Consider the following 24,718-nt stretch of genomic DNA (forward strand, 5'->3'; position numbering starts at 1 on the left):
ATCAGAGGGGGCTGTGGAAACTCAGTCTTAAGTGCAAGAGAGCAATTGATTCTTTATAGTTACTAATGACGTCAAGAGATACTGGGATTATGTGGGAATACTGCATTGAAGCAGATGATCATCCATACCTTTAGAATGGAAAAACAGGCTTGAGGATCTGAGTGGCCTCCACCTGTTGGCTTCCCACAACAGACAACCAACGGCAATGAGTTTGATCAAGTAAGAAATGCTATCAACTCACAAAAACAAACAGGCTTTTGGTCCTGACCAACAGTCTCTTATTTCTTGTGTTGCTGCATGGGCCTCAAGTCTATATATGGTAGTGGTTTCATGAATTAGAAGTCATCCCTTGGCACACAAAGCAACAGTGAGGAGGTTAGCAAAAATGTTGCTCATAATATCCTGACAATATCTCTACTGAACTACTGAAAACCTGAGAAAATGTACCAATCCCTCAGACGCATGACTCATTTGTGAAACACTGGCAAAGTGATGAAATTCCAAAATGTCAAGATAGTCACAAATTTCGATAAAATGCTGAATGGAATGTAGCAACTAAAGACCACAGCATTGTTCTTAACTGTTTACAAAGTCCTAAACAGGTTATTTTCTCAGTCGCTCTTGCCAATTGCTGAGGAGACCCTACCTGTGATCTAGAGTAACTTCTAGTACACCTGCAGAACTACTGATATAATCATCATCATCATTCAGGAAAAATGCACAGATCAGAACATTCCTCTTCATATGGCTTTCTTTAATCACAGAATTGTAGAATCCCTACAGTGTGGAAACATTCCCTTTGGCCCAACAAGTCCACACCAACCCTCTGAAGAACATCCCACCCAGACCCAGACCCACCACCCCCCCTACCCTTTACCCACAACACTGCATTTCCCAAACCTGCACATCTTTGGACTGTGGGTGGAAACAGGAGCACCCAGCGGAAACCCACACAGACACAGGGAGGAGGTGCAAACTCCACACAGATAGTCGACCAAGGCTGGAATCGAACCCAGGTCCCTAGCGCTGTCCAGCAGCAGTGCCACTCAAAGCATCTTATGCAAATTTTTGACTCAGTGCATTTGACTGTTCTTTGAAAAAGTGCTGTAGCTTTATGGATGGACAGACAAGTACAACAAACATCATTCATCACCTACATGGCAGTATGCAAATAACTGTACTATGCAGTGACTCTACTATAGATACCTTCACCATGAAAAAAAAGCACAAATCCTGGGCACCGGAATAGTTCAGTGATAACACTGCTACCACCCACTGCCAGGGAGGCAAGTTCAATTCCAGCCTGTCTGTGTGAAGTTTGCATATTGGTCCCATGTCCGTGACGGTTTTCTTAAGGTTTCCTCTCAACGTCCAAAGAGGTTTAGGTGGATTGGCAATGCTTAATTGCTCTGTCTAGGGAGTTGCAGATTAGGTGGATTAGCCATAGTGAATGCAGGGTCACAGCGATAGCATAGGAGAGTAGGTCTGGGTGGGATGCTCTTCAGAGGGTCAAAGTACATTTTATGGGGAGGATGGCCTGCTTCCACACTGTTAGGATTCTATGATTCTAATCCATGGGGTATACCAACACTATCCTCAAATCTTTCTTGCAGCAACATTCAACCAACTACCAACAGACTCCTTCTGTTGTTACGACAACTTATTTCACACCGGCGGTAAGCTCTTCAACCTCAGCTGGTTGAACACTAAAACCTATTTAATCACTTCTGTAATAATGGGGAGGTGCCAGTGTTGAACTAGGGTGGATAAGGTCAGAAATCACACAACACCACATTACAGTCCAACAGGTTTATTTGAAAACACAAGCTTACTTCTTTTTCAGGTGTTAGAGCAGACTCCAGAAGCTAGCGTTTTCAAATAAACCTATTAGACTATAACCTGGTGTCACGTGATTGCTGACTTCTGTAATAGAACTGCAGTGTGCGGACGATGCACAAACTAGCACCAATTCTTACGAACTGCAACAGATAACTGACATATTCACAAAGCAACTTGCCATGTATTTGGTACATTTGATCCAAGTTTGTAGAGAGCTTAAGCTTTCCTGTTTTCAAGGCTTCCATTGAAATTCATGATGAAGTTTATAAAATGGTCTCTCCTTTCCCCTATCAAGTGGCAAGTGGATCTGTAGAGCGGGCCAATGTCTGGTGGTGGCGATGTTGATGAGGTTGTTCTCTGAAGCATGAAATTACTTATCTTGATCTGGATTGAGGCTACATTTCTCGTAAGTTCTCTAGTATATCCAGTATATCCTGATTAAATCTAATACTAAAATTGGAGTTCAAACTTGTGCATTTCAGAACACAATCTTCATTAGCCTATCACTGAGTAGTTTCATATACTTAACCTGTGTTTTCTGACAACACAAAGTAATAATATGGACTGAAATCTTAGCCACACAAGTCAAAATTACCTTCTCCAATGATCTCTTCAACACCAGAAGCTTCTTTATCTGGTGTGGGTTTCGGCAGTTTGGATCCTTTCAATACTTCAGAGGACGTTGACACTGACAATGGTTCTGTGTCCTTCTAAACGCAGGGTTTAAATGAAATATTAACCACTACCACACTAAATACTTCAAAACATGACCGGTAGAACTGGAAATGCTTAACCATAAGCAGGTAATAAATAGAAGAAAGCTGTTCATATTAAAATTTGCACAAGCTCACCTCATATGCTTGTCACAAATATACAACATTGGAACCCACAAACTCCATTTCACCAAAATGAATTCTAGATTTTTAGTTTTAGTAAACAATCGCTTTTCCACATTTTTGATCTTGCAATGACTGAGACCATACATGCACACAAATATATTTTTGCAACACAAATGAAAAATGAGAAGAGTCAAACAAGACCAATTTCAGTCCTAACGTCAACTGTCCATCTCTACAACCTCAAGACTTTGCAAACAAGTTTTAAAGAATTATCCGAAAAGTACATCCAATATCTATGGATTGGCAGAGAGAAATGCATGGCAACAAGGTAAGGAATTGGATCTGTGCCTACCATCTAAGGGAATGCAAACTACACATTTAGGTGACAGGAATGGCATTTTTTGTGTGCTTATTGTATGAATATTTAAAGGTTAAAAAGTAAAATTCACAAAACACTGGTTCAGCCAAGCTGAAATAATGCATCCTAGACTGGGTAACGCACTTGAGAAGTAAAGCAAAGTTGTTGGAGACAACACAGATTTGCAAAGCAGTTCCAGTGATGAGTAATTAAAGTAATGGACTGACCAGGGAAGGTGGATTTTTATCTTTTGATCAAAGGTGGTCAGGATGAGGTTTGGATCAAGAGGTTTTCATCTGAGTTAATAAAGAAAAACCTTTTCCAATGACTAAAGGAGTCAATAACTAGATAGCACAAATTGAAAGCAGTTGGGAGAAGAACGAAATGTTTTAATACAAACATGACTAGGATTTGCAAAACACTGCCCAATAGGCGAGTGGACACAAAATGAATAATAGCCTTCAAAGGAAAAATAGCTTGAGGGAAAGCAAAACGTAGGGAAATTGAGAATGAGCAGGGCAGTAAAATTAAGAAAATTGCTTTTCAAAATAACTAGCATAGTTTGATAGGCAAAATGTCCTCCTTCGGCATTGTGTTTATCCATGATTCAATTGAGTCAACTAGAATGAACAAGTAAGCCAGAGTACAGATTTTAAATTTCAATGGCTTATATCTACATACCTGCTTCTTTAGGACGGGCAGGTTATACGGTGCAGGACCAAGAGCTAATTCAAACAGTTTATTAGAGTACGGGACGGTTTTCTCAACATTCTCTCGAAATTTGGGATCCCACTTTGCGTACAATATAGTGCCACCTAGGCCACCTCCAATAAACAGGACACTTCCTCCCACTATTTTGCCTGCTGAGGCTCTACGAATTAAAGAAAAACAAACCAGCTAGTAAAAGGGCAATAATACATTTCAAAACGTAATACATTTCTAACCACTATAATATTCTTTCACAGAAGTTGGCCACATTCTGTCCAGTTACATGCTCCCAAGTAATAACAGAAGTCAACTGATAAGAGCAGACTATAGATTTGTTATGCAGTATCCACCTAAGAACTGCTTAAATAAATTAACTTGAATATCAAACTAGATGCAATATCTTATTGAAGTCAATATTTTAAAAACCTATTCTGTAAAATTATTTAATACATTAAACCAATCTCATTTTTGGGTTGCTAACAAATTTAGAACATAGAACATAGAACAGTACAGCACAGAACAGGCCCTTCAGCCCACAATGTTGTGCCGACCATTGATCCTCATGTATGCACTCTCAAATTTCTGTGACCATATACATGTCCAGCAGTCTCTTAAATGACCCCAATGACCTTGCTTCCACAACTGCTGCTGGCAACGCATTCCATGCTCTCACAACTCTCTGCGTAAAGAACCCGCCTCTGACATCCCCTCTATACTTTCCTCCAATCAGCTTAAAACTATGATCCCTCGTGCTAGCCATTTCTGCCCTGGGAAATAAGTCTCTGGCTATCAACTCTATCTATGCCTCTCATTATCTTGTATACCTCAATTAGGTCCCCTCTCCTCCTCCTTTTCTCCAATGAAAAGAGACCGAGCTCAGTCAACCTCTCCTCATAAGATAAGCCCTCTAGTCCAGGCAGCATCCTGGTAAACCTCCTCTGAACCCTCTCCAAAGCATCCACATCTTTCCTATAATAGGGCGCCCAGAACTGGACGCAGTATTCCAAGTGCGGTCTAACCAAAGTTTTATAGAGCTGCAACAAGATCTCACGACTCTTAAACTCAATCCCCCTGTTAATGAAAGCCAAAACACCATATGCTTTCTTAACAACGCTGTCCACTTGGGTGGCCAAATTTAGCTGTAGGAATTTTTTTCACTTCACAATTGATATCACTCTTTTTTAAAAACGAGTGAGTTCTAGACTCCAAGATAGATACTACAACAATAAGCAATCAAATAATAAATTGGCATTGCTGAGTCTGCTTTGGGAGCGCTAAAGCAAAGATTCATTCCTCCATAATGACAAAGGAGGAGAAAAAAAAAACTGTCAGAACGAATATATTCTATTCTTGCACTTCACAAAGTATCAATAATAAAGGCCCAGAACCAGATGATCTATCATGCTATTCCGCTCATGCACTACAATTGATAGCTGACCCAACCACGGAAGAGTCTTGCTCAGATCAAGCATGTTGCCCTTTTATTTGGAGGGGAAAGAATATTCAAATAATTTTAACACAATGAAAATTTAGAAGTAAGTAATTTTTATAGGACAATTTTATTTTCAGCTAATATATCATACTTACCCTGTACTACTCCTAGTTGTGTACCCACGGCATTGCCGCAAAGGATGGAGCTGTGATTTACCGCAAAGGCACTTCTACAGGAAACAGGAAAAGAGACCAGTTTAATAAAGGAGGAAATCTTTACCCAAGAAAGAATTTACCGTCCCTCAAAATGCTAGACTCAAAAGTTTTCGTTTTACAATATACTATGGACTGAATTAGGGGAACTGGTTTGGTATACAACAGTCACATTCATGCCTCCCTATTAATTTCAGCTAACCACATGAAACATTTAAAATAAGTAGGACTTTAAAGTAGTTAGTAAACAGACAGCATCCTAGTAAGCCTCTTCTGCACACCTTCCAGGTTCTTGACATCCTACTTAAAGACTGTGGTTAGAAAGAAAGGCACAGACCTAAAACATAAACACTGTTCTCCATTGAACAAATAGAACATACACATAGAACATAGAAAAATACAGCACAGTACAGGCCCTTCAGCCCACGATGCTGTGCTGCAGAATAATCCTAAATGGTCTCAGGTTTGCTGCAGCTCCATTTTATAAATACAGGAAGGTTCCTGATTTTCCAATTTTCTAACCACCTCAACAACATACCCTCTTACCTTTAAAAGGTATGAACAACACAAGCTCCAAGGTCTCTGTTCTTCAGGCAGTACCACATAGATTACATTATCTCTTCAAGTGTTTCAAACTTAAAAATTCAGTTTAATACAGGTAAGTGTAATGTGTCTCCCCATTTAACCATTTTATGTCCTCTTGAAACCTATTGCAAACATGCTATTTAGTGCTGTAAAGTTGACTATTTACTAAAGTTCGCAAACTGTCCAAACTATATAAAAGTGCAGTTATATAAAACAACACAAGAAAAACAAAGACCCCAAATCCAACCCCTCAGGAATACACTTACGAAGTTACTAATTTTTACCTAGCAGTTTGCCAAATTTGCAGCCACATTATTGCAGCGTCTTTAATAAGATGTGCATCTATTTTCTGTATTTGCCCATGATGAAGTATTTTATCAAACACCTTCTGAAAGTCATTACCTTGACCAAGCCTCTTTGCAACTACAGAGAAATGAATCTCATTTAACTACAGCAAATCCACACTGACTGACCCTTGCTAGCCTGTGTCTCCCCAGCTGAAAATTAATTTTGCTCATGAGTAGTGTCTCTGGTAGCTTTGATTTAGATTTTATTGTGGGTGAGTCTGCTTTAAAGAGTTGCAAATACCTACCTTGACGGGCGGAGCCCTCCATTCCTGTTCCAGCAGCAGAAAGAGCGGGAGCTCTAACCGAGAAGGACTCTCCTGTGTTGTTAAGGTAAGGCTTTTCAATTTATATCCTTGCGTATTGCGTAATTGATTTAAAGTTTAATTGCTTAATTGAAAAAGAGTGTAGCAGAGAAGTGCTAGAAAGCATTTAATACATAAATTGTAAAAGTTAACTAAATAAGTAGTAATGGCTAGACAGGTGATGTGCTGTAGCCGTATGATGTGGGAGCTGGCTGATCCCATTGTGAACAGCAGCGACCATATCTGCAGCAAGTGTTGGTTGCTGGAAGAACTCCGGATCAGAGTAAGTGATCTAGAATCTGAGCTTCAAACTCTGCGGCACATCCGGGAGAGGGAGTGTAACTGGACACTCAGGAGGCAGTCACACCCAGTAGATTAAATAACTCAAATTCAGAAAGTGTTCAGGGACAAGGTGTGACTGTAAGTGAGGCAGGTAGGGGGATTCAGAGTTCAGGAGTGCAGGAGCCTCAGCCCTTGACCTTGCCCAACAGGTATGAGATTCTTGCTCCCTGTATGGATGAGGAAAAGGACTGTGGACAGGATGAGCCAGCTGACCACGGCACCGTGGTGCAGAAGGCCATTCAAGAGGGGGAAGCAAAAAGACAGGTAGTTGTTACAGGGGATTCTACTATTAGGGGGACAGATAGTATCTTATGCAAGTCGGATCGGGAGTCCCGCATGGTGTGTTGCCTGCCCAGTGCCGGGTGCGGGACATCTCCGACTGGGTTGAAGGGATATTAGAGCGGGAGGGGGAGGATCCAGTTGTTGTGGTCCATGTTGGGACTAATAACATAGGCAAAGCTAGGGTGGAGGACCTGTTCAGCGATTATGAAGCACTAGGAAAGAAATTGAAGTACAGGTCCTCAAGGGTCATAATCTCCGGATTACTGCCTGAGCCACATGCTAATTGGCACAGGGAAAAGAAAGTTAGGAAAGTAAACACATGGCTAAGGGATTGGTGTGGGAAAGAGGGATTCCATTTCATGGGGCATTGGCATCAGTTTTGGAACCAGGGGGATCTGTACCGTTGGGATGGTCTCCACCTGAAACGGTCTGGAACCAGTGTTCTAGCAAAAAGGATAAATAGGGTGGTCAGTAGGACTTTAAACTTCTGAGTCAGAGGGAAGGGAAAGTGAAAGAGATGGGGAGTATGGAGTTAAATGGAAAGATAAGCAACTGGACAGCATGTGTACAGGTGGATTTAAGCTCGAGGCACACTAGGAATACAGCAAAAGGGAAGGATAGCTTAAGACATCTTGGGATTTCCAACCTCTCTAATAATGATAAGAAAGTTGGCATCAAGGCACTATCTAAATGCTCGAAGTATTCGCAACAAAGTAGATGAATTAACAGCACAAATCCTCTTGAATGATTATGATGTGGTAGGCATCACAGAGACATGGTTGCAGGGAGTTCAAGACTGGCAGTTAAACATCCAAGGATTCACAACATATCGAAAAGACAGGGAGGTGGGCAGAGGGGGTGGGGTTGCCTTGTTATGAATGAAATTAAATCTACGGCACTGAATGGCATAGGGTCAGAAGATGTGGAGTCTGTGTGGGTGGAATTGAGGAACCACAAAGGCAAAAAAACTATAATGGGAGTTATGTACAGACCTCCTAACAGCGATCAGGACCAGGGGCGCAAGATGCACCGAGAAATAGATAGGGCATGTCAGAAAGGTCACAGTGATCACGGGGGACTTCAATATGCAGGTGGATTGGGTGAATAATGTTGCCGGTGGATCCAAAGAAAAAGGAATTCATGGAATGTTTGCAGGATGGCCTTTTGGAACAGCTTGTGATGGAGCCCACAATGGAGCAGGCTATTCTGGACTTAGTGCTATGTAATGAGCCAGACTTTATAAAAGACCTTAAAGTAAGGGCACACTTAGGAGGCAGCGATCATAATATGGTAGAATTCAGTCTGCAGTTTGAAAGAGAGAAGGTAAAATCGGATGTAATGGTATTACAGTTAAATAAAGGTAATTACTGGGGCATGAGAGAGAAATTGACGAAAATCAACTGGAAGCAGAGCCTAGCAGGGAAGACAGTGGACCAACAATGGCAGGAGTTTCTGGGTGTAATTGAGGACACAGTATAGAGGTTCATCCCAAAGAAAAGAAAGATTATCCGGGGTAGGATTAGACAGCCATGGCTGACAAAGGAAGTCAGGAAATATATCAAAGAAAGAGAGACAGCCTATAAAGTGACCAAGAGCACTGGGAAATCAGAAGATTGGGCAGGCTACAAAAACAGAGGATAACAAAGAGAGCAATAAGGAAGGAGAGGATCAGATATGAAGGTAGGCTAGCTAGTAATATTAAAAATGATAGTAAGAGCTTCTTTCAATACATAAGAAACAAACGAGAGGCAAAAGTAGATATTGGGCCGCTCCAAATTGATGCTGGAAGGCTAGTGATGGGAGATAAGGAAATAGTTGAAGAACTTAATAAGTACTTTGCATCAGTCTTCACAGTGGAAGACATGAGTAGTATGCTAACAATTAGGGAGAGCCGGCGGCAGAGTTGAGTATGGTAGGCATTACAAAAGAAAAAGTGCTTGAAAAGCTAAAAGGTCTAAAAATTGATAAATCTCCAGGCCCCAATGGGCTACATCCTAGAGTTCTGAGGGAGGTGGCTGAGGAAATAGCGGAGGCTTTGGTCGTGATCTTTCAAAAGTCACTGGAGTCAGGGAAAGTTCCAGATGATTGGAAATTTGCTGTTGTAACCCCCCTGTTTAAGAAAGGATCAAGGCAAAAGATGGAAAATTATAGGCCGATTAGCCTAAACTCAGTAGTTGGTAAAATTCTAGAATCGATTGTCACGGATGAGATTTCTAAATTCCTGGAAGTGCAAGGTCAGATTAGAACAAGTCAGCATAGATTTAGTAAGGGGAGGTCGTGCCTGACAAACCTGTTAGAATTCTTTGAAGAGGTAACAAGCATGTTAGACCAGGGAAACCCAGTTGATGTTATCTATCTAGACTTTAAAAAGGCCTTTGATACAGTGCCTCATGGGAGGCTGCTGAGCAAGGTTTGGGCCCATGGTGTTCGAGGTGAGCTACTGGCTTGGATTGAGGATTGGCTGTCTTACAGAAGGCAGAGAGTTGGGATAAAGGTTCTTTTTCAGAATGGCAACCGGTGACGTGTGGTGTCCCGCAGGGTTCAGTGTTGGGGCCACAGCTGTTCACCTTATACATTAATGACTTGGATGAAGAGACTGGAAGCATTCTGGCGAAGTTTGCCGATGATACAAAGATAGGTGGACAGGCAGGTAGTACTGAAGAGTGGGGAGGCTGCAGAAAGATTTAGACAGTTTAGGAGAGAAGTCCAGGAATTCGCTGATGAGTTTCAATGTGAGTAAATGTGAGGTTTTGCACTTTGGAAAAAAGAATACAGGCATGGACTATTTTCTAAATGGTGAGAAAATTCGCAAAGCAGAAGTACAAAGGGATCTGGGAGTGTTAGTCCAGGATTCTCTAAAGGTTAGCTTGCAGGTAGAGTTCGTAATTAAGAAAGCAAATGTAGTGTTGTCGTTTATCTCAAGAGGGTTGGAATATAAAAGCAGCGATGTGCTTCTGAGGCTTTATAAAGCTCTAGTCAGGCCCCATTTAGAATACTGTGTCCAATTTTGGGCCCCACACCTCAGGAAGGACATACTAACCTTGGAGCATGTCCAGCGGAGATTCACATGGATGATTCCTGGAATGGTAGGTTTAACGTATGATGAACGGCTAAGGATCCTGGGATTGTACTCAGAGTTTAAAAGGTTGAGGGGAGATCTAATAGAAACTTACAAGATAATGTATGGTTTAGAAGGGGTGGACACTAGGAAGTTGTTTCCGTTAGGCGGGGAAACTAGGACACGTGGGCACAGCCTTAAAATTAGAGGGGGTAAATTTAAAACTGAAATGAGACAACATTTCTTCAGCCAGAGAGTGGTGGGCTTGGATTCATTGCCACGGAGTGCAGTGGAGGCCAGGACGTTGGATGCCTTCAAGGCAGAGATCGACAAATTCTTGATCTCAGAAGGAATCAAGGGCTACGGGGAGAGTGCAGGGAAGTGGAGTTGAAATGCCCATCAGCCATGATTTAAATGGCGGAGTGGACCCGATAGGCCAAATGGCCTTACTTCCACTCCTATGTCTTATGGTCTTGTGGTCATGTGTACTGAAATACAGTGAAAAGCTTCGTTTACGAATGGTACAGGCAGATCACAACAAGCAAAGGATATACAAATAAAAGACAGAGGCCTACAGGTTATGTTCTTTGAGTGAGCAGTTATAAGAAATGTTAGAGTTAGATCTGCTTTAGGAACTCTCAAGGAGTCATCTGGTGTTGGCAATATCTTTGTAGGACTGAATGCTGGCAGTTGGTGGTTAAGAAAGTCTAATTGTTTTCGTATAAATCTAATTTTGTTTGTGGCAGAGTTTTAACAAGGTCTCCATTAGAAGAGTAGTTGGGCTTAATGTGTTAAGTAATCAACTCTAACCGTTCCTCTGTAACTGGGAGAAAAAAAACACACTGCTGGAGAAACTCAACAGATCTGGTGGCATTTACAGAGCCAGAAACAGAAGCCCAAGCTTCTCCTGCCTACCGCTGTCCTAGCGGGTGAAGGATGTGGTTGAAGTAAGCTTTATTCAAAGAAATGTGCTGAGTGGGGAGTTTAGTTTGGGGAAAGGAAAGGGGCCATTTTTGTTCTATTCTATTTCCAGTAAGTTCATTGGTTGAAAAGAAATTGCTTTTATGGTCTGTCTTTAAATTGCTATGTATTAGAAAATTATATTATTTTTAAAGTAGTAGCAATATTTGGGTTTAACTGAGAAATACCAAGAATGAGAGAAAGTCAGGGCAAATGTAATATATTGATACAAGCAATATCAAGCAGAAAAAAAAGTAGGAAAAATAAAAACATGGCAGCAGTGCTTGGTCAAGTGGAATGCAACATGAGGGAAGTCCTGAACCCCAGTGGTGTCCTAGATGACCAAATATGCACAAAGTGCTGCCAGCTGCAAAAAATGCTGGACTCCAAGGTGACTGGAGTCACTGTAACACACCAGTGAAGCCAAGAGTTACATGGATAGCACCCTCAGCAATGGTCACAATGCAGTTAAAGGGCCTTGAAGCAGAAGGGAAATGGGTGACTGCTAAGCTGTCCAACAGAAAAAGGCAGACAGTGCAGAAGCCCCTTGAGCTCTCATTCGAAGAGCAGTTTTTCATTTTTGAAACTGATGAAGGGGTGGCTCCTCAAAGTATGTAAGGTACACTCTCCATCCTCTTGAAGGGCTCCCCTGGTTATAATGTGCTGTACCTGACACCCAGGGTTCCATCAACTTGGTGCCCTTGCCTTTCATTCTTTGAGAAAGATGTCCCCTAGTCCTAGTCATTTATATAAATGAAGAAAGTTTCAGCACCAACATTGATCACTGTGGTACACCACTTATTGCCAACATGTCAATATGCCAACACTTGCACCATGTGGTTTTCTTTTCCTCAAAAATTTTTGATGTAACACCTTGTTAAATACTTCCTGGGAGCCAAAGTACAGTACATCAAGTTACCTTTATCCATAGCACATGTTACTTCCTCAAAGAACTTCAATAAATAATCAAATGTGATGTGATTTTCCTTGCACAAAGCTATGTTGACTCTGATTGCGTTTAACGTTTCTAAGTGCCATGCTGTAACTTATTTAAGAGTAGTTTCCAGTATTTTTCTTGTGACAGATTAAATTACCCAGCCCGTGGTTTCCCGTTTTCAGTTTCACTCCCTTTTTGAATAAAGTAATTATATTTGCTAATTTCCAATCCAGCAGGAACTTGCCTTAATCTGGAGAATGTTAGAATATTAGCCATTTCTTTTAAGTGTTTAGGGTAAGGTCACTGAGACCTAGGGATCTGTCAGCCAGTAGCTCCAACAATAGAACGTTTAATGTAACAAAATACCCAAGATGTTTCAAGGGCATTATTAAACAAATATGACATGGAACCACAAAGAAATATTAATTCTGATGACCAAAATGTAATTTTTAAAAGATGGAGAGATGTATAGATATCTTTGTAGACTTGCAGCAAAGACATCTGAAAGTGCATGAGGATGCTCATGAAGCAGGAATTAGATAGAAGGTGTGTCGCTACGGGAGGATTTGGAAAGAAGGGCAAGAATTTAAAAATCACGACTTTCATTGAACTGGAGACAATCTAGGTCAGCAAGCACAGGGATGATACAGGGGCAGAACATGTACTAGTGTATGAGAATACCTCTAGATTACATGAGGTAGTACATGAGAAACCAGCCAGTGGTGCATCATCAAGAATAATCAATTCTACTGGTAAACAAAGACTTGAAAAATCAGGTCAGAAGTTGGGAATTATATGGTATGTATCTCACTTTCTATCTCACCAGTGCCCGCCCACCATCTACAAGGTACAAGTCAGGAATGTGTAAGAATTTCTCCACTTGCCTAGCTGGGGATTGTTCCAACAACATTGAAGAAGCTTGACACCATCCAAGACAAAGGTGCTTGCTTGATTGGTATCCCACCTAACACCTACAAGCATTCATTCCCTCTACCACCAAAGCACAGTGACAGCAGAGTGTACCATCCAGAAGATGCTTCACAATAAAGTCATCAAGACTAAAGATAAGACCATAAGTCACAGGAACAGGTGTAGGCCATTCAGTCCCTGAGCTTCGTTCACCATTCAATAGGATCATGGCTGACCAAACATTTGGCTGTGTTCATTTTCCTGCAACCTTATCTTTAGCCAGATTGCCCCACAAGAGGAAACACCCTTTCTACATCTACTTTGTCAATCACCTTTAGCATTTTACATACCTCAATTAGAACATCTCTCATCCTCCTAAACTCTATAAGTATAGGCTAAAATTTCCCAAAATCTCTTCACAAGACAAACCCCTCTCCTCTGGGATAAACATAGGGAGATTCTCCTCTCACCCGTCTCCAATGCAACTGCACAAAATATTTTGATGAATATTGTGTACAGGTCTGGTTGCCACACTATCGGAAGTAAGTGGTTACACAGGAGAGGGTGCACAGGAGATTCACCAAGGTGTTGCCTTGGATGAAAAATCCCAGTTGTGAGTAGGGACCATTGAGGCCGGGTTTGTCCCAGGAAGGTTTGACTGGGAAGGTTTTGAGGGGACTTTATGCTCAGTATACTTACAGTGTAAATGACTGGAGGAACACTTGCTCAGTTTTTTAACCTCTTGTCCCTGTCCTGGGAGTGTTTGATGGGGACTGTGTCTGGAGGGCTTTGTTTTCCGTTTGAGTTCAAATGGGTAGTGGAACTCTTCAGTATTTTGCCCCCTTGTTGAACCTGCCCTGGGAGTGTTTGATGGGGGTGGTGTCAAAAAAACTTTACTTTCAGTTTCAAGAGTAGGGGGAGTATGTTGTCCATGCTCAAACCCATGCTGTCACTGTCCCAAAGGTATGTGATGAAAACGGGGTTCCAGTCACTTTACTTTCAATTCACAAAAGAGTCAAGGGAACTGTCACTGCAGTTCATTTTTAATTCAAGGGATAGAGGAAGCTTTACTCTGTACTCATCAGAGTGCTGCTGCTGCCTCAGGAGTATTGGTTGGGCGAGGAGTTGAGGGAACCTCACCTCCTGTTTGCTTCCCGCTTAAAACAGTATGATTAGCTTCACTCGATATTTAATCCCATGCTGTCTCTGTCCCAGGTGTGTTTGATGGGAATAGTGTCAAGGAACTTTGCTGTGAGTTTACAGGTAATTCAGAGTGCAGGGAGAATTTACCTCTGTATTCAAGCCCATGCTGTCTCCTACCCTGGAGTGTTTGATGGAGACAATGTCTTTCAGTTCAAAAGAGCAAGGAGAACTTTCTATTTACTTCATATTTCAAACAGTAGGCTCGATTTCTTTACCTTTGCACAGAGGAGGCTGAAGGGGTATCTGATTGAGGTGTACAAAATTATGCTAGGCACAGACAGGGTAGATTGTGAGAATCGTTTTGCCGTGGTCAATGTGTCTAAAAACAGACAGCGCAAGTTAAGGTTCAGGAGTAATTAGTTTAGAGGAGATCTGAGGAAACATACATTCAACCAGAGAGTGGTAGAAATTTGGAACATGCTGCCTGAGAGGGTAGTGCAGGCAGGTAGTCTTACAATTTAACATTTACATTTAAGCAGCTTTGGGAAGAGCACCCAAAATGACAGGACATAGTAGACTATGGAGCAAGTGCAGATAAAACGGGATAATGTAGTTTACTGTTTATTGTTCAGGATAGATGCGATGGGTCAAAGGGCCTGTTTCTATGCTTTATGACTCTATCCCTCAAGTAAGGACACCAAAACTGCACGCAATACTCCAGGTGCAGTCTCTCTAATGCCTTGTACAGCTGAACCAAAACTTCCCTACCTTACAAACTATTTCTTCAGCAACAAATACCAAAATTCCATTTGCCTTATTACCTGCTGTATGCTGCATCCCGGTTTTCTATGATTCACTCTAAAGGACACCCAGATCCCTTTGCACCAAAGCACTGTAAAGTTTCTCTCCTTTAACATAAGTTGCTTTTTCATACCTGTTATCCACATTAAACTCCAGCTGACAGGTTTCACCTAATCTATCCTTATCCATCTGTAAATTTCTTATTTCTTTGTTGCAACTTATTTTCCCACCTATTTTAGGTCATCTACCAATTTAGCTATAGTCCCTTCTATCCTGCATCCATGTCAGGAAATCGGCCATAGTCACTCAGTCTGGCCAACAAGTGACTCCAGACCCACAGCAACGTGGTCAACTTTCAAATGCCCTCTGAAATGGCCAGGCAAGCACCTCAGTGACATCAATCACTACGAAGTGTCAACAAGGAAATGAAACCCATCTGGCATCAATCTAAACACTGGAAAAGACAACAGCAGAAACAAGACCGGCAAGACTGCAAAGTTCTCCTTCTAATATCTTGGGGTTACAACCAAAATTAGGAGAGATGGCTCGTTGACTTGTCAAGAAACAGCCTGACATTATCTGTAAGGTATGATTTGGTGAATGTTACTATGTCCAGAAACACCACCACCACCACAGGATGAGTCCTGTCTGGCAAGACAGACACAGTACAGCCCAAAAAGTCAGCAGGTAGTTATCCTGGGAGTCCTCGACATTGACCCCGGACCGTATGAAGTTTAATGGCTTCTAGTTAAATATGGACAAGGAAACCTCCTACCACACAGCATTCTCACTCAGCTGATGAATCAGTACTCTATCACATTGAACAACACTCAGAGGAAGCACTGAGGGTGGCAAGGGCACAAAACGTACACTTGATAGTTTTGATGTTCACTACTAACAGTGGTTTGGCAGGAGCATCACTTAGAGCTGGTCAGATCCTAAAAGACAGTTGTTAAATTGGGTCTGCAGTAACAAGAGGAAAAAACATACCTGACTTCATCCTTACCAGATGACAGCTGCAGACACATAGTCCATGACAGTATTGGTAAGAGTGGTCACCTCACAGTCTTGTGGACCAAAGTCCCACCTTCACATTGTGAATATCTTCCATCATGTTATGTGGCACTATCACCAGGGCAAATGGGACAGACTTCAAACAGATTCTAGCCAATCAAGCATAACCCCGTGAGGAGCAGGAGGAACACAGCAAACCAGGCAGTATTAGAGGAGCAGAAAAGTTGACGTTTCAGGTCAAGACCCTTTTTCAGTTCCTCTGATGCTGCCTGGCCTGCTGTGTTCCTCCAGCTTTACACTGTGTCATCTCTGACTCCAGCATCAACAGTTCTTATTACCTCTTCTGGCAAATCAAGACTTGTATACATGAGGATACATACAAACATCAACTACAGAATTGTACTCCAGCGCAATCTGCAACCTCTGGTCCAGCATGTAACACACTCAAGCATTACCATCAAGCCAGGGGAGGGATGAATTCTGGTTCAATGGAGAGTACAGGAGTGCATGCCAGGAGGATTAAACAATGCTCAATACCATTTGCAATTTCTCAGATATTGATGCAATCATGTTCAAATACAACATCTGGACAATATCAAGATTTGGACTGACAAGTGACATGTAGTATTTGCACCACACAAATGTTAAGCAATGAACATCTCCAAAAAGAGACAATCACTTGACATTCAATGATATCACACTGAATCCCCCACTATCAGCATCCTTGGGGTTAACACTGACCAGAGTCCAGTCAACTGAACTCACCACAAAAGCACAGTGGCTGCATCAGAGAGAACCCACCGGGGATCGAGATTTACACACCATCTATAAAGCACAAGTCAGGAGTGTGCTGGAATACTCTCCACTTGCTGGATGGGGCAGCTCCAACACACAAGACTGACACCAGTTCTGGTCGCTCAGTTATGGGAAGGCTGTTATTAAGCTGGAAGAGATTCAGAAGAGAATTATCAGGATGTTGCCGGGCTTGGAAGGTTTTGAGTTATAAAAGAGAAGCTGAGACCTTTTTCCAGTGGAGCATAGGAGATTGAGAGACAAACATTATAGAAATTTACAAAGTAATGAGAGGTACAGATAGAGTTAATGATAACTATCTTTTCCCTAGGATTTCCCTAGTCACTAGGGGGTACTTCAAGGTTAGGGGACATTTTTTTTTTAAGAAGAGAGGTCTAAAAAAGACACGGGGGCAACTTTTTTTTAAACGCAGAGGGTGGTTTGCATGTGGAATGAACTACCTGAGGAAGTGGTGGATGCAGGTACAATTACAATGTTTAAAAGACATTTGGATAAATACAAGAATAGGAAAGGTTTGGAGGTATATGGGCCAGAAGCAGGCAGGTGGGATTAGTTTAGTTTGGGATTATGTTCTGCATGGACTGGCTGGATCGGAGGGTCTGTTTCCGTGCTGTATGACTCTAAGACAGAACAACCCACTTGATTAGCACTACCTCTGTAAGCATCCACAATCTCTACCACTGTTGCTCAGTAGCAGCAGTGTAAACTATCTACCAGGCACACTGCATAAATTAAAAGATCTTTATACAGCACCTTCCAAACCCACGACCAACTAATCAAGGAGGACAAGGGTACTGCACACTTGGGAACACCACAACAGCAAGTTTCCCACCAATCGACTCGCTATCCTAACTTTAAAATACATTATCACACTTCAGTGTCGCTGGGTCAAAATCCTGGAATTGCCTCTCCAAGGGTATTATGAGTCTACCCACTGCACAGAACCTGGAGCAGTTCAAGAACGTAGCTCACCACGAGCTTCTCAAGGGCACCTAGGCACAGGCAATAAATACTGGCCAGCCAGCGGCACTCATGTTCCATGAAAGAACGAGAAAAAATTTGTTGTAGGTAGACAGACAACACCGTCAGGGATAAAGATGGTGAGCTTTCTAGAGTTTTGACTCATCAACAATCAAAACAATAGCAATATATTTCCAAGTGATAATGGGAACTGCAGATGCTGGAGAATATCAGATAACAAAGCGTGGAGCTGGATGAACACACCAGGCCAAGCCGCATCTCAGGAGCACAAAAGCTGACGTTTCGGGCCTAGACCCTTCATCTGATGAAGGGTCTAGGCCCAAAACGTCAGCTTTTGTGCTCCCAATATATTTCCAAGTCAGGATGGTGAGTATCTTGAAGGGTAACTTGAAGGTTCCCATGCATCTGCTGCTCTTCACCAGGTGAGGGTAGTGGTCCGATGTACGCATCCTTCTTTTTCTTTATTAAACTCTCAATTTCCTTTGACATCCAGAGTTCCCTGGACTTGCTGCCCTTGCCCTTCACTCTTAAAAGAACATTCTGACATTGAATTCTCACAATATTACTTTTAAAAAAGACTTCTACTTTCCAAATACAGACTTACCTGAAAATAGCTACTCCCAGTTTATGTTTGCAAGATCCTAATTATATTGAAAATGGCTTTTACCAAATTTAGACACAAATTCTGCACCAACTTTATCACTTTCTATAATGACTTTGAAATTTGTTACTATCCCCAAAATGCTCACTCACAACTTCATGGCCGACTTTATTCCCTCAAATTAGGTCTAGTACTACCCCTTTTTAGTAAGGCTATCTACAAGCTGGTAGAAAAAGCTCCACACAATCTAATCATTTCACAGAGACAAAAGCAGTTCATGCCAGCAAAATTAAATTCCAATTATAACCTGTTTCTCTCACATCTTTCTGTGATTTGCCTATATCAACCTCTCTATCCTGATTGTTGGGAGGCCTGTGGTACAATCTCTGCAAAACAAATGCCCCTTTTTTATTTCTAAATTCTACCCAAATTGCCTCATTTGAAGATCCTTCTAGGACATCCTCCCCGCTACCACCACCACCCCCCCACCACCCACCAAACGCCCCCCTCCCAGTTACTGCAGTGATGGTTTCCTTTATCAGTAGTGAGGAAATGTTGGTGCCGATTATAAAGGTTGTAAAAATAAAGCAATTAGAAATACATAATAATTAAACAGCATCAGCTGGGCTTCATGAAGAGGAAATCATGCTTGACAAATTTATTAGACTTCTTTGAGGAGGTACTAAGAAGGACAGATAAAAGGGGAAGTCATGAATATAACGTACTGGGACCTTCAGAAGGAGTTTGATAAGGTTCGACACATTTGGTTACTTGATAAGAACCCATGATGTTAGTATATTAGTATGGATAGAGGACTGGCTATCTAATAGAAAACAGAGTTAAATAAGAAGGGCATTTTCATGCTGGCAACCTGCAACTTGTGATGTGCCACAGGATCAGTTTTGGGGCCACAATCACTTACAGTATATAATAATGACTTGAATAAGCAATGCGAACGTGCCATAATCAAGTTTATGGATGATACAAAGGTAAGTGGGAAAGCAATAATAAGAATGCCAGCGTCTACAAAGGGGTAACGACAGATTAGGCAAGTGTACATAAATCTGGCACACGGAAATGTGAGGTCATGCACATTGGCAGAAAGAGTACAGGAACGGACTATATTTAAATGGAGAAAGATTGCTGAAAGCACCAGCATTGAGGGATTTGGGAACCCTCATCATTAGATCACAAAAAGCTAAAATATAAATTCAACAGGTGGCAGAGAAGGTAATTATTTTATACTCCATTCCCACTGAAATAATCACACTGAATGGCGGAGCAGATTCAGTGGGCTGAATGGACTACTCCTACTCATATGTTAACCACCTGAACAAGCAGGACTAAGCTGCAAACTCAACATTTAAGACGCACCTGGATGAGCGCTTAAAATGCCTGGGCATTGTAAGCTATCTACCAAGTTGCAGGTGCAGCAGGCAGTCAAGGCGGCAAAATGGTACATTGGCCTTCATACTGAGAGAGGATTCGAGTACAAGAGCAAGGATATCTTGCTGAAATTATACAGGGCCTTGGTGAGACCTCGTCTGGGATATAGAGTGCAGTCTTGGGGAAGGATGCTCTCAGACAGCATGGACATGGTAGGCAAAAGGCGTGCTTCCATGCTGCACGACTTTGTTATCTATTGTTATTTAATTTGTTTTTCTGAAGAATATACAAAATTAAACCAAATAAATAGAAGTTAAGAGACGAACACTTCTTAAAAGAGGCACTATTTAAAAAAAATCAAAGACCATAAGACATAGGAGTGGAAGTAAGGCTGTTCGGCCCATCAAGTCCACTCCGCCATTTAAATCATGGCTGATGGGCATTTCAACACTTCCCTGCAACCTCCCTGTAGCCCTTGATTCCTTTTGAGATCAAGAATTTGTCGATCTCTGCCTTGAAGGCATCCAACGTCCCGGCCTCCACTGCACTCTGCGGCAATGAATTCCACAAGCCCACCACTCTCTGGCTGAAGAAATGTCGTCTCATTTCAGTTTTAAACAACTAAACAACCAAATTTCAAATTTAAATTAGAAACATCTTTGTGGAAATGTACCCTAGTCTTTCAGCTGTCACAAGACCCAGGAGCAGAAGTAGGTCATTCAGCCAACTGAGTAAGACTGTCACCAAAAGCTTTTTAAACCTATAAAGTGCATCAATAGTTTCTGCAGTCTTAAGTATACTTAACATCCCAACCTTGACAACCCCTGCAGCAAAGAATACCAGAGAGGAGGAGAAAACAGCTCCCATTCCTGGACATCATGGTAGACTGCAAGACAAAAAGGGAAACTCCAAACCAAAGTACACAGAAAAGCCACACACACAGACCAGGTACTGATCTTCAAGAGTAACTATCCTAATACACGCGTACGAACGCTATTTAAATGGGCAACAACACACTGCAGCAACACAGAACTACGTAGAGAGGAAGAAGAATGCCTCTTCCAGGTTTTCAAAGACAATGGATATCCAAACAAAAACTGGGTCAGAAGATGCCTGCATGAACAATGTCAGGAAGATACTACACGTCTTGATACACTCATCACACTACCCTGCATCAGGAACACCTTGGAACTAATTTGAAGACTCATATGACTGCCAGGCATCAGAGTGGCACAGAAACCCACATCAACCCTACAATTGCTCAGCCGAACCAAAGACCCACTCCCCGCTATGGATAGGACCAATGCCATCCATAAGATTCCCTGCAGAAACTGTGAGAAGCACTACATCGAACTAACACGAAGGAAACTAACATCGATACACGAACACCAACTGGCTACAAAAAGACACGACTAATACCCAGTCATCTCTATCCACATGGATAAGGAGAACCACCAATTTGACTGGGACAACACCAAAATCCTGGGACAAGCTAAGCAGAGACAGGCAGGGGAATTCCTGGAAGCCTGGTACTCCACGAAGAAAGCCATCAATAAACACACAGAACTCGACCCCATATACACTCCACTACGAAAGCAAACCGAAAGTGAGGCAATCCAGCTCAACCGACTCCAGAGTTTAAAAACCAAGTGGGACAAACACACCAGGCGCTTCATCGGGGGCTGCACTGATGGTGTTACCCAGCAGGGTAATGAAACATCTTTGGAACAACGAACCAGCTCGGCAAGCCAGCCAACCACAATACCGGATTCACAACGCCCATCAGAAATTCCTCCGCATTTTTATTAAATGGGTGATCCTTCACTGAAATTTTGCCCTCCGGTTGTAGACTCTTGCAAAATGGGAAACAACCTTGCAGTATCTATGTTGTCACGTCTTCTAAGAATCTCACAGACTTTCACAGGTTGCACAAAGCTTCAAATGTGTCAGCCAACACCGCATGCTCCTCCTCCAAGGACACCCAGGCACAGTCGTAATTACGGAAGACAGACAAAGACAGATGGTACAAACAACTAATGTTGTAATTAATTAATGCTCTGAAAAATATCTACATCCACTTGATAGAACTAAGAACTATACAAAGTAAGTGTGATCATTTTGTATTGCAGATTCAAATTACAAATCCAAACCATGCAATGTACATGGCACCAACTGCAAAGTATGAAACATTATCAGCTTAAAAACTCAAGTCTATTTCTTCTCATTTCTGAAGAAAAGTCAACCCTGTTATGATCCTGCAATGTTAACATGTTAAAAAGTCAGATTCCAGAGGAAAATGTAGCTTGAGATCCTAACTTTGTTCTTTTTGTTTAGAAAGTGGAGGTCCAGCACTGAACACTTTCACAAGTGTACATTTAACAAGGGAGTAACAAACCATACAACACTAAATAACATTCCACAAAAGTTTCAGTAACATCAAAATTACTCTGCATTTACAATATTCTTTTTATTCCAGCAATGGCAAATCTCAAAGATTCACCACCATCTCCATGCTTGACTGCTTGTGCAAACTGGCACAACTGCAACCTGTTTCCTTCTGGTAAATTCCAGGGCATTCTGTTGATGCTTTTCTGCAGATAGTATCCCTACCGAAACACCTAAATAAATTGTAAACTAAATACTATCTACAGAAATTGGAGTTTCTGTAAACTCAGTTGTCAGCAGTGCTGCAGGATTGCTTACTAGAGTATTTAATATTCCTGTTTCCAATTTCTACCACAACCTGAAACCTTATTGCTGGAGGACAATTTTTGTCTTTTTTTTAAAACAAATGCATTGAACAACCAATCCCCCATCTGTTCACTGTAAAGATTGTAAAACCACATCACAAATGGATGTATAGAAAAAGGCTGCCAAATTTCCAGGTACAAAGCCCACAAAACCCTCACAATGAAACTAAAACTTCCTATCAAAAAATACAAAATATAAATTAAACTTGAAGTGATAGTTTGTTCCTCACATCCTGAAAACTTAACCGTACCTCCACAGACCTGTTGCGTTTTCCCAGCCTTTGCCGTTTTCAGGCCAATTGCATTTGCAGTATTTTACTTTAGGAACATTACTTACATGGTTACTTATGTAGACCATTTATGACTATTGTTTTAATCAACATTGTTGGACATGTTATGACACAATGCTGTGCCAAGTACTACTTGAACTCAAACTTTCTGGCCCAGAAGTAGAGGCACTACCACCACACCACAACAGCCCTTATTGAAAATCCCATCGATCACCAGGCATATTCAATTTACTCTGGCCCATTAGGCAAAAGTCAACTTCACAATTAGACTAATGTTACACTGATGGTACATTATTATCATTTTTTCTCTGCTGCACATAAGAGAATTACATTAAGAACAACAGTGATAAGGCTAAACATTGTGGAAGGAGGGAAACAATGTAAATACCTTTAAACAAAAGCTTTACCGAAGCCATGTGCTGATTTGACTTGTCCTACACATAATATTTTCAATGTAGGTCTCAGTCTTCAATTCACAAAAGAAATAGCTTTCAAAGAAAATACCATTACTCTGAAATATATTCAGTAGATTTCCAAACTCTTTGAAGAATGCTTTGGCATTCTGAGATCCGTGATTTCACATATTAAACTAATATATTGCAGTACATGGGAAATCAGGAACTGAAAAGTCTTAAAACAAAATGGGCTCATGCTTTTTCCTGGTCACTATACAAGACGTTACTATATTCATGGACAAGGTCACGTCGTTTTCTCTGTAAAAATCAGATAACATTTAAGAGTCTCGCGTTCCTCTTCGTCACCAGATTAAGGGGGTGGGAAGAGAATAAAAGACGTACGACAGCAAATGCGTCTTTAATTTAAGCGATAAATAAAGTCTGGCTTTTCCTCTTTTTTCCCCATCAAGAAACCTGCATTTCCCACTCGTGTCATGGTTGCTCAACCGAGCTTGATTTCTCCCCGGGCCACCACCCGCCTTTTCATTGCTGATTGGCCGGTAGTCTGTAACTCCTCTGCCGATTGGTGCAAACTCACGTCAATCGCCACCTCACCCGGACAACTGAGGTAGGTTGAACTAACGGCCTGATTCTAGCTCCTCTCCCCACACCCCAAAACCAGCCCGTTTCTCTCTGTGGTCAATGGTTCACCGTCGAACGGAAGCGGTGAACCTAGGCAAGGCCACTCTAGAGACAGCAACAAAAGGAAATATCTTCTGTCAGGCCTGTTTAATGTCAGAATCGGTCCGTCTCGCCCGGTCTTTCCTACCTTCAGCGGCGGAGCTACTTTCCATGAAGCCCTCAACATTTTCCCTTAAACTCTTCGATGGTTTTATGTTCTTCGATGAAGAAAAGTACTCCGCTGTACCGGATCAGAACATTTTTTTTTACAAAAAACATAGACAATTAGAGACTAATGTGCAGCCCAACACCTTACTCCCTCGCTGTGAGGCGGGAGTGACCGTGTTGACCGCTTTCCGTACGATCGAGGCTGCGCCACACCAACGCGCACGCGCCCGCCCCCGCTGCTCTGTCTAACTTGGTCTTGGCGTCGTGCACAACCAACCTTGATAGCTGCTGAAGGCACTTTCTCTTTCAGGGCTCTTGTGGTGCAGTGCTAGTATCTCGACCTCGGAGCGAGTAAGCCCGAGTTCAAGTTACACTTTCTCAAGGAAGATGTATATCTTTCTCTCTCTAACCCTTCAATCTGACGAGTGATTTGCCCATTGAGAATCATCATCCACTTACCCTCCCCTCATACAGTGCACTCTGGGATGCTATCTACCTCCACGAAAACCCCTAGGGATAATTTTATAGCACAGAAATAAAGCCATAAGACCCAGAAGAAGTAGGCCTTTGAGCTCATCAAGTTTC

General features: G+C 41.9%; 1 protein-coding gene across 4 annotated transcripts in view; it reads right to left on the reverse strand.

Moving 5' to 3' along the window:
• immt (inner membrane protein, mitochondrial (mitofilin)) overlaps positions 1–24,344 on the reverse strand; it is a 65,764-nt gene extending 41,420 nt beyond the window's left edge. For all 4 annotated transcript variants that reach the window (XM_059650191.1, XM_059650183.1, XM_059650175.1 and 1 more), the window contains exons 1-4: positions 24,114–24,344; positions 5,332–5,405; positions 3,718–3,907; positions 2,435–2,549 (exon numbers count right to left, since the gene is read on the reverse strand). In XM_059650191.1, coding sequence (XP_059506174.1) covers positions 2,435–2,549; positions 3,718–3,907; positions 5,332–5,405; positions 24,114–24,152 — 418 coding nt within the window. In that variant the 5' untranslated portion in view covers positions 24,153–24,344. The remainder of the gene's footprint in view (positions 1–2,434; positions 2,550–3,717; positions 3,908–5,331; positions 5,406–24,113) is intronic.
• Positions 24,345–24,718: the final 374 nt, after the last annotated feature.

Source organism: Stegostoma tigrinum, chromosome 1, assembly GCF_030684315.1.
Source record: "Stegostoma tigrinum isolate sSteTig4 chromosome 1, sSteTig4.hap1, whole genome shotgun sequence".
Classification (NCBI taxonomy): Eukaryota; Metazoa; Chordata; class Chondrichthyes; order Orectolobiformes; family Stegostomatidae; genus Stegostoma; species Stegostoma tigrinum.